The following is a 19,088-nucleotide window of genomic DNA, read 5'->3' as shown; positions in this document are numbered from 1 at the left end:
CTTTTCTCATCTTTCTTTATCTAGCTGAGTTGCTCTTGCAGAGAACCACGTTGGACACAACAGGCTGAATCGCTTCCTTCTGTGCTAAAACCATTTTGTGATTCAGCATAATCCTCTATTTCCTTCTCTCTGATACATCTTAAATACATCTATAATGATATAGAGATATATATCTCTGGGTAAAGAAGTTTCTTCTGAATTCACTATTTTTATTCTGAATTCCCTTCTCTACTCTACCCTCATGTCCAACAAGTGTGAGGGCTCAAGTGCTCCTTTGTCATTAAGATTGTCTGCTTCTGCCACATCCCTCCCTATCCCTAGCCTTCCAGGCCAAACTTCCTCCAAGGTCCCCCCTTGCCTGGGCCCTGAACTTACATCTTTCCCTGGTTTCTCCCCTATCTACCCTTATGCCCTCTTCAGGCTCTTGCCCATGAGACCTACCTCCTATTCCCTTGGCCCTGTTTAAAATGATGACCACCCAACTTCCCTTCCTAGCTTCCCTGTTAGCTGATACTGCCACTGTCTCCTTCAAATCTTCCATCAACACCCCTCTCAAAAAACTAACCACTTGAGGGAGAAAGCACTGTGAGAACAGTGGCATAGAGTCAAGAAGATTAGAGAATTAAATACATGGCACAAAGATGGGAAGAAGGGCTTCTGATTCATGGGCCACCAACACCAGCATTGAGGAAAGATGGAGCTGTTTCATTTGGTTAGGCTCCACTTAATGTGGACTGGGATCAATGTCCTGGCAAATCGTGTAATTAGGGTGTGGAAAGGCTTCAAATTAAAATTGGTGGGAGGGATCAGATGAAGGGAAATTTAAAAATCTAAAGAGAAAAGTTGAGGCAATAGAAGAGTGTAGCATAAAAGCAAAATACTGCGAATGCTGGAAATCTGAAACAAAAACAAAAATTGCTGGAAAAACTCAGCAGGTCTGACAGTATCTGTGGAGAGAAAGAGTTAATGTTTCGAGTCCAGATGACTCAGTGTAGCAGTTTGGATAAAGACAAACAGAGTGGGACCAGAGGGGCACAGCGTTTAACGCTAATAGTGCATCAGAGAATAAGGTCCATGCAAAGAACAGCAGTAAAAGTTAAAATTAAAGGCTCTTTATCTGAATGCACAAAGTATTCATAATTAAGTAGATGAACTGGTGGCATAAATAGAGATAATAGTTTAGATCTAATAGCCATTACAAAGAGGATGGGCTGTATTTCTAAGGTGGTCAGCATCTGGATCAGAGATGGTGGTTGTGTAATTTGGTGCTGCTGGCCTCTGTGCTGGTTCCCTGCCATGATCGCAAGTGTGGGTAGCCTATTTAGGTTAATTAGAGTTAATTATGGGGCGTTTTAAGCCCTGTTCCTGCATTGACTGGGATTTCCAGTCAACAATAAGGGCAGCCCACACGGCCTGGACCATTTTCAGGCCAAAGTTGATGAACTCAAGGAAGAAGGAAGGATGGGCATGGCGGATCAAGTGAAGGGCCTATCCCAAAATTGAGATGGGTGTCTCTAAAGTATGCCATGCAAGGTCAGGGACCTGGGACTAGCCCCCATGTCTGGTTCCCTACCCCTCATTAAAACTTCAACCCATAGTTTGAAGGTGAGCAAGGCTGGGAAATAAATATTTCAGGGTACTCAACTTTTCAAAGAGAGAGAGAGAGAAAGAGACAGATTGCTAAATGAACAGGAGAAGCCATGAAAATAAAGGATGTCATAAGGATATTAGTGAGAAAGGGTCTTTTCTCAAAACAGAAAGTAGGATCAGTACAAGTAGAAATTAAGAATAACAAGGATCAGAAAACACTCTTAGTAGTTTATAGGCCCCCTAAAAGTATTTATGCTATTTGACAGAGCATTAAGCGAGAAATAATTGGAGCTTACAACAAAAGCAATGTCATGATTGTGGAGGACTTTAATCTTCACATAGGCCAGACCAATCAAATTGACAAACATGATCTGGAAGATAAGTTTGTAGATTACTTTTGTGACAGCTTCCTGGAACAGTTTGTGGTGGAACCAACTAGGGATAAAGTTATCTTAGATCTTATATTGTGCAATGCGGCAGATTTTATTAGTAATCTCATTGTGAAAGATTCTCTGAGAAAAAGTGACCATAATACAATTGAATTGCATTTTAAGCTTGAAAATAACATACTTCACTCCCAAACAAAAATCTTAAATGTAAACAAAGCCAATTTCATAGGTGTGAGAGGATGACTGGCTAAGGTTGATTGGGTAAATAGACTAACAGGTATAGTGGGAAATATATAAAGAAATAATTTAAAATATTCAGCAAAAATACATTCCATTATAGAACAAAAACTCTGCATGAAAGATCCACCCACGGCTTACTTGGGAATTTAGGGATAGAATTAGATTAAAAGAAGAGGCTTCTCGTTGCAAAGTTGCAATGTTATAAGCCTGAGACTTGGGAATGTTTTATAAACTAACAAAGGATGACTAAAAAGTTGAAATAAAGGAAAACATAGAATGTGAAAGTAAACTAGCAAGGAATATAAAAGCAGATTTTTTTTCAATCCAGAGTAAGAATAATTAATTGGTGGAGGGCCAATTTCAAGGGAATGAGAACGGAACTCACCCAGGTAAATTGGAATCAAATACAGGCAGACAAAACTGTAATGGGACAATAGGATGCCTTGGAAGAGAAGTTAGGTCAGGTGCAGTTGAGGTACATTCCCACAAGGGGGAATGGTAGGGCAAACAATTCCAGAGCTCCCTGGATGACAAAAAAGATAGAAAGTAAGATGAAGCAGAGGAAGGGTGCATAAGACATGTGTTAGTTTCATAATAAAGTGACAGCCAGGCTGAATTCACAAAGTTCAGAGGGGGAGTGAATAAAAAGGAGAAGCAAAGAAAGAGTATGAGAAGAGACTGGCAGCTAACATAAAAGGGAAACCAAAAGTCTTCTATTGGCATACAAATAGTAAAACAATTGGAAGGAGGCATAGGGCTGATTGGGGACCAAAATGGAAAATTATAGCAGGAGACAGAGGGCATAGTTGAGGTATAAATAAGTACTTTACATCTGTCATTATCAAGAAAAGGATGCTGCCAAAGTCATAGTGAAAGAGGAGGTAGTTGAGACACTGGATAGGCTACAAATTGATAAAGAGGAGGTATTGGAAAGGCTGCCTGTGCATAAAGATGGTAAGATACCAGGACTGGACCGGGTTTATCCAGAGATACTGAGGGAAATAAAGGTGGAAATTGTAGAGGCACTGGCCATAATCTTCCAACCATCCTAAGCTATTGTCTTTGGTCCCTGCTACGCACCCCAGCCACTGATTCCATCTCGCTGGCAATTATCTGAGGCTCAGAGTGTTTACCACCTTGGTATTTTATCTGACCTCAACACAGGCCTCTGACCACATATCCATGCCATTACTAAGACCACTTATTTTCATCTTCGTAACATTGCCCAAATCCACCCCCTTCTCAGCTCATTGGCTGCTACAAACCTCTTCCATACAATTGTTACCGTTAGATTAGACCAATGCAATACACTCCAGACCTGTCTCCCACTTTCTACTCTCTGTAAATTTGACACCATCCAAAAGTTACCTGCATATGTCCTAACACACTGCAAGTCCTGTTCACCCATCACCCCTGTGCTCATTCACCTACACTGGCTCCTGATTAAGCAATGCCTGGTCCATCAAAGTCATCAGTAGAGTCCTTTGAAGCAGACCTAGTGTGAACCTCATTCTCCAGCAAGCTAGCATCTGCACTACCCTTTCCCCTCTTCCCTGATTGCAGCACACTTGCGCCAGGCATCTCACCACGTGCAGATTTCACTTTTATCCTATTTTCTAAATTACATGCAGTGCCGGTATCTGAGCTGGTGGCTATGACAGTGAAATCGAGTGACAGTGTGTCTTCATCTTCACTTTTTGCTCTTTCCTCCACTGCCTGGGAGGTTGGAGTTCTTGAATGTCTGAAAGGAAAAATGCACAAGGGTAAGGTTGTGGTAAAGGGAGAGGCAAAAGTAAGAAATGCATGCTTACACCGTCAGCAGCATGTAAAACAGCAGAGATTGTGAGATGAAGGACAGGTGGGATGAGAGAAGGCGGATTAGGTATGCAGATACCCTTATCTTCAGTGGCTTCAGCCCTTCCAATGGCCACAGCCTCAGCAATGGTCCATACCATCTCTTTTGTGCGGTTAGAAGGTTAGGACACACAGGTGGGCCTGTCACCCCCTGTTTAGCCTGTGCTGCCTCTGATTGTACACCACCTTATCCTGCAAGAGAGAGGAACGCTTGTCAGCAAATATCATACAATCTGTTTGAATGAGATGGCTTTCATAATTGAATAGCTGTTAGTATATGCAAACTGTGAGATGTAGATTTGAAGTTTGCAGCAGTGCTAAGCATGAGAGTGAGGTGAATCATATGACTGTTAGGTATGAACCCTGACTGATAATTGTCGGTGGTGAGTAATTGGTGAATTGAGCAGTGGCTGAGGCTAGTGGTGCAGCTGGTGGGATATGGCTTTTGAAGTTGCATTTACTAATGTTGACCACTCGTGTGAGATCATTAAACTTCTTTCTACACTACAACCATGCTCTTGGAACTATATCCCTGGCATTGACCTCTGGGCTATTTTATACCACTGCATTCTGAGCACTGTCCCTCTGAACAGACAGGACATCTCTCATCCTTTTCACATCTTCAACCAAGACATCCAATACAACATCTGAAAACCTGGGTGTCTCTGATCATCTATTCTTCACTCTTTCCCAAATCAGATTCACTTGTAGAATAACTCCCAACACCCATTCCAGCCACAATACAGGATCCCCCTCCTCCACACCCACCCACACCCACCGCCCCCCACTTAAGAGGTGCAGGGTGACTTTAAGTTGTGCAGGCTAGTGTTACGTACTGATAGGCTTTTACAATATTGGGCCCCCTGCTGATGCGTGCAGCCAATGAACAGCATGAGCAGGCAGCAGGAAGGTGATGTGCTGGCTGCATTACACCAAATGTGTGCGGGTTAATCATGCACCGTGATCCTGGTGCCTGATTTCAGCGACTAACCAATTTAGCCCCCTATGACTCTGTAATTGTTGCCATTATGAAGCTTGGTTAAGCCTGTATGTAGTATCACACACAGGCCACCGAGCAGCTCTGCAGAGCAGTTTTAATTTCTCAAGTTCAGTGAATCAGCCATCTTGGTAAAGGTAAATAAGCTGAGCATAAGCTTTTTTCCTTAAACCTGTACTTTGCCCACGCTCCACTCCCTGTCTCTGCTTCTTTGGGATTCCTGAGCTTGTTTTCAGGATCCTGTGTGTTCCTTTTTTATCTGCATTCCTAGCACTGTTGTTGTGCTGCCTTCTACTCCCTATATTTTGGTAATTCAATTCAACTTTCTGACAAGTCTTCAAGCTACCAGCAAAAATTAATCTCTCAACTCTCCTGTCTGTTTCACCCCAGACCTCCTCTCTCTCACCAACATTCTTACTTCCATCTACTGCGTCCCCTCTATTTCACCTGAGGACTACAGTTCATCTTCATTCATTGTGTGCAACGCACTGAGAAATCAATGAATAACAAATAAAATCTCATGTTGCTGGCTCCACACTGACAGAAGTTAGAATTGCTGCACAGAAGTATACTTAGATTATACAAGTTACGTTGCTAGGAAACATCAACGTATTGAGCTCTTTTATGATTCACAAAATAACACCCGGATATGCTCTCTAGCAAAAGTTATGATGAAAGATGATGAAACAGATTACAAATATATCCCAGCAAAATATTCAACACAATATTTGCTGATTTTGTTTCAAAAAAACTTACCAAGTCTGCAAAAAGTTTTGATTGCGAGGTACTTACTGGAAATTGCAGCAGAGGTGAAAAAGGGCGGCCTGGTACTGTCTTTATCTGCAAAATTAGAGAAAACTCAAAAACATCAAAACAAACAAGATTAGTGCTGCAGTTACAGACTCAATATCATTGGTATACTGAATTAAAAACATCAGTATTGCCGGAAGTAAATTCCACACAAATCCCCTTTTATTACAATTGCATTCTTACAATCGAGCTGATATGAAGTAATGAGCTAATTGGAGGTTTCTTTAATATAAATAGTCAATAATTTATTTATTATTTTTATTCCCCATTACTCCATTGTTGCTTCCTTATAGGTAGGGATAGATAATTTAATCATACCCATTGGGTGGGCGGGTCAGGAGAGGGCGCCGGTGGGCGTGTAGCCAATCGTCGCCCGCGATCAGCTGCACACCGCCATTTTGCATGGGCGGGCCTTAATTGGCCCGCCCAGCATGACGCACACCTGGAAGCACTTAGCGCTTCCTGTGCGAGCACAGGGAGAGTTAGGGTATGCGTGTGAAAGAGCGCAGAAATCTCCCTGAAGCACGGAGCTGCCTCAGGGAGATTAAGTTGGCAATGAAAAGTTGAATAAAAGAATTAAAAAACATTTTCAGACATGTCCCCTCATGTGACAGTGCCACATGAGCTGGGATATGTCAATGAATGTCAATAAATTTTTTTATTAAACTTATAAACCCTTCATGAAACCTCATCCTGCCCGGGGATGAGGTTCCATGAAAAATGTGAAGGCCGCCTGGGCTCTTTGCCTGCCCGCCAACCTTAAAGTTGGATGGGCAGCTCAGACAAGTACCTCAATTAGTTTAATAATGGCCTTAATAGGCCTTTGACAGTTTGGCGGTGCACCCGCCAAACTGAGGATCAGAATGACGCGCGGTCACGTCAGGATGCACACTCGACGTCACCATGGGTCATTTTACGCGTCAGCAAGCAGGGCCCACCCCAGCACGCTGACCAGAAGATTCAGGCCATAAGCACCATTAATGCTGTTCTTGGTTTAGCGAATACTGCAGCAGTTCACCTCAGATCCCTCCCTCCCTCTGGACTAGTATTTAATAAACCAGCTAAATCAAGACCAGTAATTCAGTATCTGGGAAAATATCAGAAGAGGTTCAGAACTCATCATGGAACCTTATAGTACAGAAGGAGAGCATTCAGCTAATTGTGCCTCTGCCAGTTTTTTGAGTGAGCTATCCGATTAGTCCCATTCCTCTGCTTTTTCTCCATAGCCCTGCAATCTTTTTCCTGTGTTAGGCATGGGTACAGTGGGCATGCCGATGGTGGGGTCCTGGGGGGGGCAAGAACCCAGGGTACTGGTGATATGAGGAAACAGTCACAGTCAGAGGGGGGAGTAGGATGTTGTACGATGGCAGGTCCAGGATGAGAGTCTGGAAGGTGAAGGTCTCATCGGATAGGTCACGGAGGGAGCCAAGACAGGTGGCTTGGATAATGGGGTGGAGGGGGGGTGGGGAAAGGCAGGGGCAGGGTCAGAGTGGGCATGGGGATGGTAAATGGTGTCGGCTCTGAAGGGAGAAAAGGCATTTGGAGGTGGATCATGGTTGGGTCCAGGGTAACGGGGGTGGTTCAAGGGTGACAGAGGGGAAGAATGGTGATTTTGGGTGGGTCAGGGTTGATGGGGGTTAGTCGGTGGGTGACAGGGGCAAGGTGGAGGTGGTAGAGTGATTTTGAAAGACGACATGCACCATTTTTCCCAAACTGACCTCAACCACACTTATAGTCAGTCAGTGAGATCCCTTCAGGTGGGAGGAGGGTCTTTTCGGGTGGGTGGAGCTCCAGGTCAGCACAAGTGGCTGACTAAAGGGACACTCTAATGATTATGGAGCAACTGGATGTCAAAGATGCTCAGTTCTGTTCACCTCTCTATGGTGAAGCCCACATGGCAGCAGGTTTGTTCCCGATTCACAGGTCTCATGACATCGATATCCCAGTAAGGTGTGGAGCTGCCATTCATTCTTGCCATTTGTGGTCAGAGGCAGGGATGAAGGGAGGGAGGGAGGTGGATGCCTCCAAGGGGCATGGCTGGCGGAGGGCAGCCAAATTGCGACCCCAAACCTCCATCCTCCTGGGTGAATGGTCACATGGCTGACAAGGGATAATTTGCTTAGTCTTTCTATGTTGCCAAGGCATTAGTGAAGACAAGCGGAAATGTGTTTACGTGAGGCTTCTTTCACATGGCTGTCATCACCTTGGTCAAAGAGCAATGTCTCCATACGCATTCATGTGTGAACAGCAGGAATATGTATCTTTGATCCCCCATGATGTCCTTTACCTGGAATGGATGGGGTGGGGATGCCATGTCTAGGTGGAAGCCAGGTGAAGGGCTTAGCTGCTGGCTGCTGGCTTTAAGATGGATGCCAACTTGTAAAGGACATGCTCATTTAATATATCACTTCAATTTGTTCACAGATCCACTGAAGTGCCGATGATGCAGGCTGCAGGAAACCCTGCCTTGGTAATGGCTCTCATTCAGATGAGGAGAAGGAGGGCCTATCATCAATTGATACAAGGCCATGAGGAGCAAGAGCCTGAGCAGCAAGAGGCAGTGGGCCTCCATAAGGTCAAGAGGTTGGCGAACATGGATCTCTGCAACAGCAGGCATTGGCCCGACCATGGGTGTAACGCTGTTGGTGCTCTTATATAGAGATGAGTGAAAGGCAATGCCGGAGGCACCCTGGTATGTCCCGGGATGTGGTTGCTCTCACCAGCCAGCTTCTGCAGGATGAACTGCGGCTGCAAGGACTCTGGAGGAGTTACGCGGAGCTCCCGGCCTGCAGTGAGTGAATGTCTGTCTGGGTGACATTTAAATATGGTGCCAGGACCTTCGACACCATGAGGTAATAGCGGGGTGGGTGACTTCCTCCTGCCTTGCCAAGTTCCTCGTGGATGGATAATTAAAGAGCTCAAAAGCGGAAAATCATGCGTGTTCACCCGCCCAAGGGAAACATCATGACTATCTACCCGCCACCACTCTTAGGGCGGAATTTTCCCCTCCTGCCTGTGGCAGGTTTCGTGGTGGGTGGGACCAGAGAATATGGAGAGAGGCCAAAAATTGAATTCCCGCTGGTGGGAAAACAAGTTTGGAATTTTCCCCTCACCACTTTCATGGCGGCCTGATGGCAGGCTGGGTTTCCCACTGATCAATGGTGGGAATGCCATTTACACGCATTACCATGTCATGAATGTTCATTAAAAACCTACTTGCCAGAATCACGTAGCCTCTTCTAATCTAGCACCAAGTCAGCGGGAAATTAGACCGCTCTGATACCGGTTTGGATATAAGTGGTGTGCAGCTGTTGGCCCTCACTTCGCTCATGACTTCGAGATGAGGGCAACACTCAAAACCTACCTGCAACAGTGCTGCTCCAGGTTCTCAGCAATGCCAGTGAGACACAACACTGGTGGGGGGTGTAGGTTTGGTCTGCTCACTGGCTTCCTCCATTCTCCAGGAGGGTGTCTAGGCGGGTCTCAGGCAGGGCTGCAGATGAAACAGAGACCAACATTGCAATGGTGGGGTTGGAGTGGGGTGGGGACGATAATGGCAGACAGAGGGGAGACTGGGGCTGGAGAAGCTGGAGCCCAATATGAAAGACTGGAATGCAGACTTAGTAGGGGGTGGAATGGGAACAGAACTGCACACAGACTCCAGAATACGAGCGGCGGGTGACTATGATTGTGTGGCACAAGAGGGATGGCTTGTACAGAGTCTCATGGAGGTGGGGGGAGGGGAAAGGCTTGTACATGAGGGATGGGTTGCTCAGAGACTCATGGGGGTGGTAAGGGACACTGTTGTCAGCAGCAAAGAAAGAGTGGGAGAGCTCATTGAAAGACATTCATAGGGCAGGATTTTCTGGCTCCATCCATGGAGGGGGGATCGTCATGACGGACAGGAACAGAAAATATCACGAGATTGGGTACATCAGTTTACCTTTGTCATAAAAGCAGTTCAGGATCATCCGCTCCACTGTCAATGGCAGGCTGCATTTCCCATCGTGGCACGTTGGAAATGTCATTTTAATGTATTTGCATCGCACTATAAGGGCTGCTCGCCAGAATCATCCTCCCACACTGGGGGGCACATCGGCATCCAATGAGACCGACATGTTTCACAATGATGTATAAGCGACGTGCACCTGGTGAACTGCCCTTTGCTCTTGACTGCGAGGTTTGTTCGTCTACCTTGCATCACGCAGTGCTCGCAGCAACCCAAACTCAGTGCCAGGCTTCGCAGGCAGCACCACATCACTTTCATGAGGGTGTTGGGGGCAAGGTTCTACCTATCAGACCAGTGGTAAAGTGGGTGTGGCTTTTTATGTGCTACAAGGCAAGGTCTCTACTGGGGAATGGGGAAAACTGCCCTGAGACATAGGAAGGGGCTGCAAGGTAAGACCTCCAGTGGGAAAGAGGGTAACTTGCCTGAGGCAAAGGCAGGGGCTGCAGGGCAAGGGCTCCACTGTGGGGTAAGAGTGGGGAAGGTTGCACTCAGACACATGACTGGGAGGAGTGTGGGGTGGTGGGGAAGCATCCTCAGTGCCAGGATGGGGAAAGAATGACATGTGACTTTGGACCAGAATGGGAGGATCACTGAGTGAAGAAGCACTTCAGTTTACATTATTGAGCTTGCAAAGACTGTCCTTGTGCCAGTCCAAGCAGGAGGATGGCATGTCAGTCCAGTCTCAGTCGTATCCAGGATGTTATCCACTGGGCATTATCATAACATCAACATGTATCCAGCACGTTGGTCCAAGGGTTTCTGGCATCATACTGGGCCACACATGGCACAGTCAGTGTAGGCAACTGCAGCCTTTAGATGGGGAAAAGACATTGTTGGGGCATTTAAGGGTGTCAGAAGTAGGGGAGGGGAGGGTGCGGTGCGGGTGTATATGTCAGACTATGCAAGTGCCCCCAAGATGCGGAAGGGTGAGGTCCACACGGAGCATAGGCACATTTACCTCATCATGTTCCAGGGATATCTACCGCAATCAAAATAGTATCAAGGGATACCAGGGAAGGATTGCGAGGTCCTTGGAGGGAGGGAAACCTGAAAATTAAGCTCCAACAGGATGAGGGGATGGATTTCCACACACATGCAGGGAGGGTCCAAGTTGGTCGTAGTGAGAGCTTGGCACCACCACCTTGCTACTTGCAGTGATGGCGCAGTACAAAATTAAAATGAAGAGATACTCTGCTGGTGGGGCTCTGAGGGTCAATTGGAGGGCAGGTGCATGCACTGGGGGGTCGGGGGTTGGTGGGGGGGGACTGATTAAAGGGGCACCCAACTGAACTGTGCATTCCCAAACAAGGAGAGATGCACAGCTGAGACATATTAGGAGCCTTTCAATGACAATGCAGGGAATCAGAGAAGTGAAGATATGAAGTGCTTTCATGTGAGACGAATCCCACAAAGTGGCACGAATCAATCTCCTTGTATCAACCCCTTTTTCACAGCGTGGAGATTCCCCAGAGCGGTAATGCACTCCAGAACAACTGGGCGACTGGACAAGCTTCATATGCGTGTTAGAATCGTGGCACTGGCAGCTTCACAGAAGAGAAGTTTCAGGCCTCCCTCAAATAATCTCAGTTCCTGACTAAACATTTTCCCTCATGTGTATTCCAAAGAACGTGGTATTAGAGTGCAGTGAGTGGGGATCTAAATGCCTGGGCTGAAAGGAACACATCCAAGCACCTGGCCAAAGCAATCTCATAGTAGTCGGTCATGTAAAGTGGGGAGGCGCACCTTGAAATGAATCCCGCGCTGGCCTGAATTTTTGGGGCGATTAGTTCCCGACACTGCAACAAAGCCCTTGAACCCACATTCACTGACGAGTCATTGACAGATGTAGGACCTTTGGAGGCTGATGCTGATTCCTGTCTGTTTCTCACTGATGCTGCAGAGAGGAGACCATCAGGAAGATGGAGCCTGGATTTATTGTTGTTGGTATACAGGCAGAAGAGAAAAAGGAGAATATTGCGATGGAGGGACCAGGCTCGCAAAAGGGAGGAGCTAAACCCTGAAGACCAAGGGGCAGCAGGGTCCCCTCCGGTTGCAGAGGATGAAGCTTACAGGAACGTCATCTGTAGGCACCTCGCAATACCAAGGGTGTGCAGAACTTGCATGTCTTATCTACAGATGAGCGAGAGACAGGGTTGCCGACACCTCCATATGTCCACAGATCTGGTGACTCAAATTTGCCACATTCTCCAGGAATTGGCGCCATGGGGTCTGGGAGGACATCCATTGTCACTGGCTGTGAAAGTAACGGCCGCAATGAACTCCTTCCAGGGCTTCCACTGTGGACCTCAGCAGGATCTCTCAGGTATCCACACACAAATGCATACATGAGGTAACCAGTGCCCTTTTTGCCAAGGCTCACAATTAGGTCAACTTCTACAGAGATCAAGCAAGCCAAGACGCCAGAGCACTGGGCTTTGCAGCAATTTTCGGATTCCCACAAGTGCAGGATGCTGTCAACTGCACTCATGTGGCTATAAAAGCTCCCTGGCAACAGGCACTCCCACATAAACAAGAAAGGCTTCCACTTGCTTAATGTACAGCTCATCTGTTAATGTAAGAAACTTATGCAAGTTTGTACCAGATGTCCAGGGAGCTTCCACAACTCATACATCTTGAGTAGATCACAGATCACGGACATCTTCGAGGAGCCACTCAGCATCCAGAGTTGGCTTGTCAGTGACAAGGGGTACCTGGAAAGGACGTAGCTGATGATGTCCAAGCAGCGGCCACAGAATCCTGCAGAGAGAAGGCACAACAATGCTTGTGCCGCTACCTGAGAATTAGTGGAGCAGACCATAGGCATCTCTAAGATGCGATTCTGATGCCTGGACAGATCTGGCGGAGCACTCCAGCACACTCCCCAGAGGGTCTCATGGATCATCGTGGCTTGCTGTGTGCTGTACATCCTGGTGTTGTAAAGGGGGGAGGACTTGCCAGATGCTGACATGGAGGAGCTGCACATCCCTGATGAGGAGAACATCAAAGGGCATGAAGGCGTTGAGTTCAAGGAGGCCGAGGCTGCAGGGGAAGAGGCCATAGCAAGTGCCAGGCGAGGCAGGTGTGTGCATGAGGCCCTTGTAGCCACCAGATTTCACGAGGAGGATGACGAGTTGCAGTGAGTACCCTCTTGGACAAATGCCCTCCATCATGGCCAACATGAACACCAGCATTGCTATTCCTCTCATTTCAACCATGTACCTCAATATGAGAGTGAATAGTTACACATCAGGCTCACATTGTCCTAATACTTTGAAGGATGATGAAGCCTCGGGAGGGTGTGTCCTTACTGAGGTGAGGTGCTAACTGCAGGAGGGAGTCCTGGCATCAGACTTTAGAAGGTGCGGCCTCTTCAAGCATATCTCCAGCAGTCCAGTCACAACAGCAGCCGACAAGTGCCTTCAATGTGACAAAGCCCCTTAAGGAGATCCATCTCCAGCAATGGGACATCGCATTCTGTGTAACGTCGATGGTGAAACTGATAGGTGACACTTGGGCCAAGGCAGCCGAGGACATTCCACAGGTGCGCATCTAATCAATCCTCTGTGTCACCTTCTTCTCTGTCACATTAACATCCAGCGCTCCCAGTTAGGGCTGCTGGCGCACTTTTATCCTCATCTTACTATGCAAGTGGACCACCTAAAAGTGACTATGTTTAACCATAAGACCATAAGACATAGGAACAGAAGTAGGCCATTTGGCCCATCGAGTCTGCTCCGCCATTCAATGAGATCATGGCTGATCTGATCATCCTCAACTTCACTTTCCTGCCTTTTCCCCATACTCCTTGACTCCCTTAGTGATTAAAAATCTGTCTATCTCAGCCTTGAATATACTTAACAACCCTGCCTTTACAGCTCTCTGTGGTAAAGAATTCCACAGGTTGACTACCTTCTGAGAGAAGAAATTCCTCCTCATCTCTGTCTTAAATGGGAGCCCCCTTACTTTGAGATTGTACCCTCTGGTCCTAGACTCTCCCACAAGGGGAAACAATCTCTCAGCATCTATCCTGTCAAGCCCACTCAGAATCATATATGTTTCAATAAGGTCACCTCTCATTCTTCTAAACTCCAATGAGTCCATCCCAACCTACTCAACCTCTTCTCAGAAGGAAATCTCTCCATACCCAGGACCGACCTAGTGAACCCTCTCTGGACTGCCTTCAATGCCAGTATATCTTTCCTTAGATAAGGGGACCAAAACTGTTCACAGTATTTTAGGTGTGGTCTAACTAGTGCATTGTATAGTTTTAGCAAGACTTCCCTATTCTTACACTCCATTCCCTTAGAAATAAAAGCTAACATTCCATTTGCCTTCCCTATTATCTGCTGAACTTGTATGTTAGCTTTTTGGGATTCATGCACAAGGACTCCCAAATCTCTCTGTGCTGCAGCTTTCTTCAGTCTTTCTCCATTTAAATAATATTCAGCTCCTCTATTCTTCCTGCCAAAGTGCATAACCTCACATTTTCCCACATTATATTCCATCTGCCAAGTTTTTGCCAATTCACTTAACCTGTCTATATCCCTCTGTAGACTCTTTGTGTCAACCTCACCACTTGCCTTCCCACCTATTTTTGTGTCATCCGCAAGCTTGGCGATAGTACATTCATTTCCCTCATCCAAGTCATTAAAGTATATTTTAAATAATTATGGCTCCAACACTGACTTCTGTGTTGCCATCCTGAAAATAGTTCCCCACACCCACCTCCCCAACCCATATCCCAACTCTCTGTCTTCTATTAGTTAGTCAGTCCTCTATCCATGCTAATATGCTACCCCCAACATCATGGGCTCTTATCTTAAGTAGCCTTATGTGTGGTACTTTATTGAATGCCTTTTGGAAATCCAACTATATTACATCGACTGGTTCCCCTTTATCTACCCTGCTTGTTACCTCCTCAAAGAATTCTAATAAATTTGTCAGGCATGAATTCCCCTTCATGAAGCCATACTGACTCTGCTTGATTATATTATGCATTTCTAAATGCTCTGCTGTTACATCCTTTATTGTAGACTCCAACATTTTCCCAATGACAGATGTTAAGCTAACTGGCCTATGGTTAACTGTTTTTTGTCTCCCTCCCTTTTTGAATAAGGGTGTTACATTGTTTGTGTGCCAGACATTAAAATGCCTTCTCTTTAAGACGCACATTGTGTCCTCATGGCCAGCCCTGGCCCTCGTGAACTACAAAATGCTCAGACACCATGAGGCCCTCAAGGTAACAAGTCATTACTAATAAAGATCAGACTTCAGCTTCAGTCCATCCTTGCTCTTACCCCATTGCTCCCCTCAACATTGTCTAAAGCTACGATATGCACTTCCTGAGCATGCTCAAAGGCTTCATTAACCGACAAAAATCACCATTTGCAATTAGCATCACACATCTCATCCAGTGTTTAGGTGATGAGATGCATCGGGCTGCATCCCAACATTGTGATGAGAGCCTTGTGGCCGCAATACAGACAATTACAAGTTGAGAAACGATCAAATTTGTAGGTTCGGGTGCCAGGGCAGTAACGTGGCTGAGAGGGGCAGAGCTTCGGCACCTTGAGGTGGCAAAGTGCTCCCACTTATTGGTGAGCTCAGCAGATGTACGCTCGGAAAGTCGGAAATGCGGTTGGCAGACAGGAGCACACAAGCTCTGAGTATGGGCTCAAAACATGAAAACCCTGTCGGAAGAAAGAGAGCATGTGGAGTTGCACGATTTATGACCCTTCTCCAGGCGTAAACACATCACATCTTGTACACTACACCTTAACCTTTCAAGAATGCAGATGAGATCGGAAAACACCTTTGCCTCAATCTTACACAGACAAGAATAAACATGACATGAAGCTGCAAAGCATGTGAATGTGGTTCCTTCCATAAGCACACAACATTAAGGTTGATGCATCACTGATATCGGGAATGATCTGAAAAAGGAGCAAACGATGTGATGATATGGAAGCACACTACATAGAAGAGAGGCCCATGATAGCGGTATCTGAGACAAGTGGAGGGAGGCACCATGGTATCGCACCTGATTGACAGCAACACAGCTCATCATGAAAAGGAAGCAAATACAAGAGGAGATGTGAAATGGGTGCGATTCCATTTACATTTGTGAACGTTATATACATGTTGTGAACGCCCATGCCACCATGCTCCTAAATTATATTAACTTTCCTAACCCTACCGCTATGTCTGGGTGCTTCCCCAATATTCACAGTGGAGGTGGAGACAGCCTGCTGATTGCTTTGCCCTGTTGTCTGTGATGACTTTGGCGGGCATTCTCTGGAAGGCCGAGATCTGGAGGGCCCCGGCCTGCTTTGGGTGTCCTGCTGTGAGCCAGGCGCACCCTCCTCAGCCTGTGGAGCTGGAGGTGATGGGATCACAGGAAGACGGGATTGGGATCAGCCGGGCAGTCCTGGAGTCACCTGGGTGTATGGCCCCAGGCTGTCGAGCTGTTGGTTCCCCTCCCTATGAGTGGCTCAGGGCCCCGGTCTGACTCCTTGAGGAGAAGGGACAGCTGGAGTGAGATCGAGGTGCCCTGCTGCCTTCTGATGTAGCCAATGATGGATGCCAGCAGGCCACAGAGATGAGTGCTGCTCCTGCAGCATTGCAGGACTGATGTCCTGATGTGGTGAGTGGAGCCATGGACAAGATGAGGGCACAAGCTTCGGAAGAGATGAGCCCAGATGGAGGTGTGAAGGTCTGTGTGAGAGTGAGTGGCAGTGTGTGATATCCCTGTGAATGTGTGATGGAATTCTGAGTCTGTGAGTTGAGAGTCATGAGATGGTTGACTTACCCTGGTGGAATGGATGAGATTATTCATCCTCTTTCTGCACTGGATGGCTGACCTCCTCTGTGCAGCATTAGCACCGACCATCACTGCCACCACCTCCCAAGCTGGAATGATAAGGTTGGTGGATCTCCTCCGGCCATCAAGGGGTAGAGGACATTGCGGTGGGTCTGAATGGCGTCCAACAGGCATCCAGTGAGGCATCACTAAACTTGGAGACTGTCGTCTTCTTGACTTTCGGGCCACGTCTTCTTGCAGCAGTCCTGTGCTGCATGCATTGAGAACGTTGCGAGCGGCTACTGTTTAAATATGACACCCAGAGTGAGGAAGCAGTGAGCTCACAGCGGGGCGAGCAAATCAGAGGCCACCCACCCACGATCCGGTGTGTTTCCCGTCTGTACATTATTAATGCGGTGGGAAGCGTACGATATGGCACAAAAACCCATCATTGCGGCCGGTGGGTAAAACGCCATTTTTCACATCTGCAGCCACACTCTGTACACTGAGGGGAAAATTCCGTCCAAAGTCCCTGGTCTGGGGTCAAGTAGTCAGGGTGAAAGATTAAAGGCAGTCCTAGGGCTGAGTGCAATTCATAGACACAGTGAGAGATTAAAGGCAGTCCTGGGGCTTTGTGGGCCGTGCTACAGGGCTATGCATGGCATGCACATCGTGGTCCCACTCTAGGGAAGGGCAAGAGCTGGGTGGTCAATTGGGATAAGGCACAGCTTGGTGTGCAGGGCATGGTCATGATCTATTGTTGCTCTTCATGGTCTTGTCTGGCTTGGTACTGGGCAGCAGATGGGGTGATCAGGGTTAGGGGCGGCATCTGCAGCCTGTAAAAGGGGAAAACATAATACAGAGGGGGTATTTGAAACTTTCTTCTGGGGGTCTCCTCTGTAAGTGACCGTGCACAGCCTCGAGATGGGGACGGATGGGGTCCACAGTGGGCAGTGCAACATCTACAGTGATGGGTTCAGGTGGGAATGTCGACCACAATTATAATGGGATCCAGGATTACTGGAGGAGGCTGGAGAATAGTGGGAGGGAGCTCTCTGCACGTGGTGAGGTTCCAGGAAGAGAGGAGGGACACAAATACTCACAGAAGGAAGGTCAAAACTGGTGTCAATATAAAATCTCAACACCACCATCTTTCAACCTTGAAGTTATGGCGCAGTAACAAATCGAAAGTGAAAAAAAATCTGGACAGGAGGGACCTGAGTCAGTGTTGGAGGAGCCCAGGGCTGCACTCAGGGGCCCATCTCAGGGCGCACCCTCAAACTGCTGGACTCCAGACATTAAAATGGAGTGAGAGCTGATAGAAAAGAGGAAGATTTCTTTGAGAAGTTATTGCCTATTTTTTGCGCTTTCACGAGAGACTGCAGGAGTCATTGGCTTCACAATACAGTCCCTCCATTTGAACTTCAACACAGAGGTATGTGAGAATGTAAATGAGGACAAGTGTATAGGAAGCACAGCTGCTGCATATCTGCCAGATCATCTAATGTGCTTTCTCCAATTGGCATGGACTAAGAGCCAAAGGGAATCCAGTCATTGCTGAAGTGCAAGTTAAGGTTGATCAGCATAAAAGATAATAGATTGCAGGAGTTCTTTTGGTCAGGTCACACATCTCATAATGTGTCTAAAGCTCTCACAAATTTGTGAGATATAAAGTATCAGGGTTAGCATTGTGGTCACCCATATATATGAGTGTGCATCTCAGCAGCAAGGCTGTATCAGCGAAAAGCTATTAGCAAAGATGCAGCTCTAAGGCATGACATTGTCTTTCTGCGTGCGAGTGGGAGGTCTAGTATATTTTCCCAGTGTTTATTAATCTATCAGTTCCCAGGGAGAAGGAGGATTGAGTAATGGAGCCTGTGCTCAATGCTGCCTTCCTGATGGCAGTGATCCGATTGAGGGGGAGAAGGGCCCGGTGCTGCCTAGCCCAGCTTCGAGAGGAGGCCCAGCCTCAAGTCCATGATCCAGGTGTGCCCCAGCAACAACCAGAGGATGAAGAGGTTAGACCTATCCCATGAAGGTGACTCGCATGACCAAAGTTCTACTGAAGAATCTGGAGATGAGTGACAGACAATGTCACACTCGTCTGCACTTGTCAATGGAGATGGTGGATCACATCTGCCACATTCTGAGGGAGGATCTAATGCCCCATGGACTGGGAGGACATCCCCTGCCAGTGGCCCTGATGGTCATTGCTGCGCTCAATTTTTTTGCCTGCGGATCGTTCCAGAGATCCATAGGAGGCCAACGCGACATCTCACAATCCTCGGCACATAACTGTATCAAGGAGATTAACGGATGCCCTGTACAGTAAGGTTCATCATTATGCAAACTTCACACTCGATGAAGCTAGCAAGGCTGTGAGATTTCAGGGTTTTGCAG

The 19,088-nt window shown here is 47.0% G+C and overlaps 1 protein-coding gene across 1 annotated transcript in view; it reads right to left on the bottom strand.

Annotated features, from left to right (window-relative positions):
* The window catches only part of LOC144672252 (uncharacterized), a 65,117-nt gene that overhangs the window by 15,371 nt on the left and 30,658 nt on the right, over positions 1-19,088 (bottom strand). The window contains exon 6 of the mRNA XM_078534093.1: positions 5,863-5,910. Coding sequence (XP_078390219.1) covers positions 5,863-5,910 — 48 coding nt within the window. The remainder of the gene's footprint in view (positions 1-5,862; positions 5,911-19,088) is intronic.

The sequence above is a fragment of the Cetorhinus maximus genome, chromosome 3 (genome assembly GCF_964194155.1).
Source record: "Cetorhinus maximus chromosome 3, sCetMax3.hap1.1, whole genome shotgun sequence".
NCBI lineage: Eukaryota > Metazoa > Chordata > Chondrichthyes > Lamniformes > Cetorhinidae > Cetorhinus > Cetorhinus maximus.
This window is presented reverse-complemented; position numbering and strand designations above follow the sequence as displayed.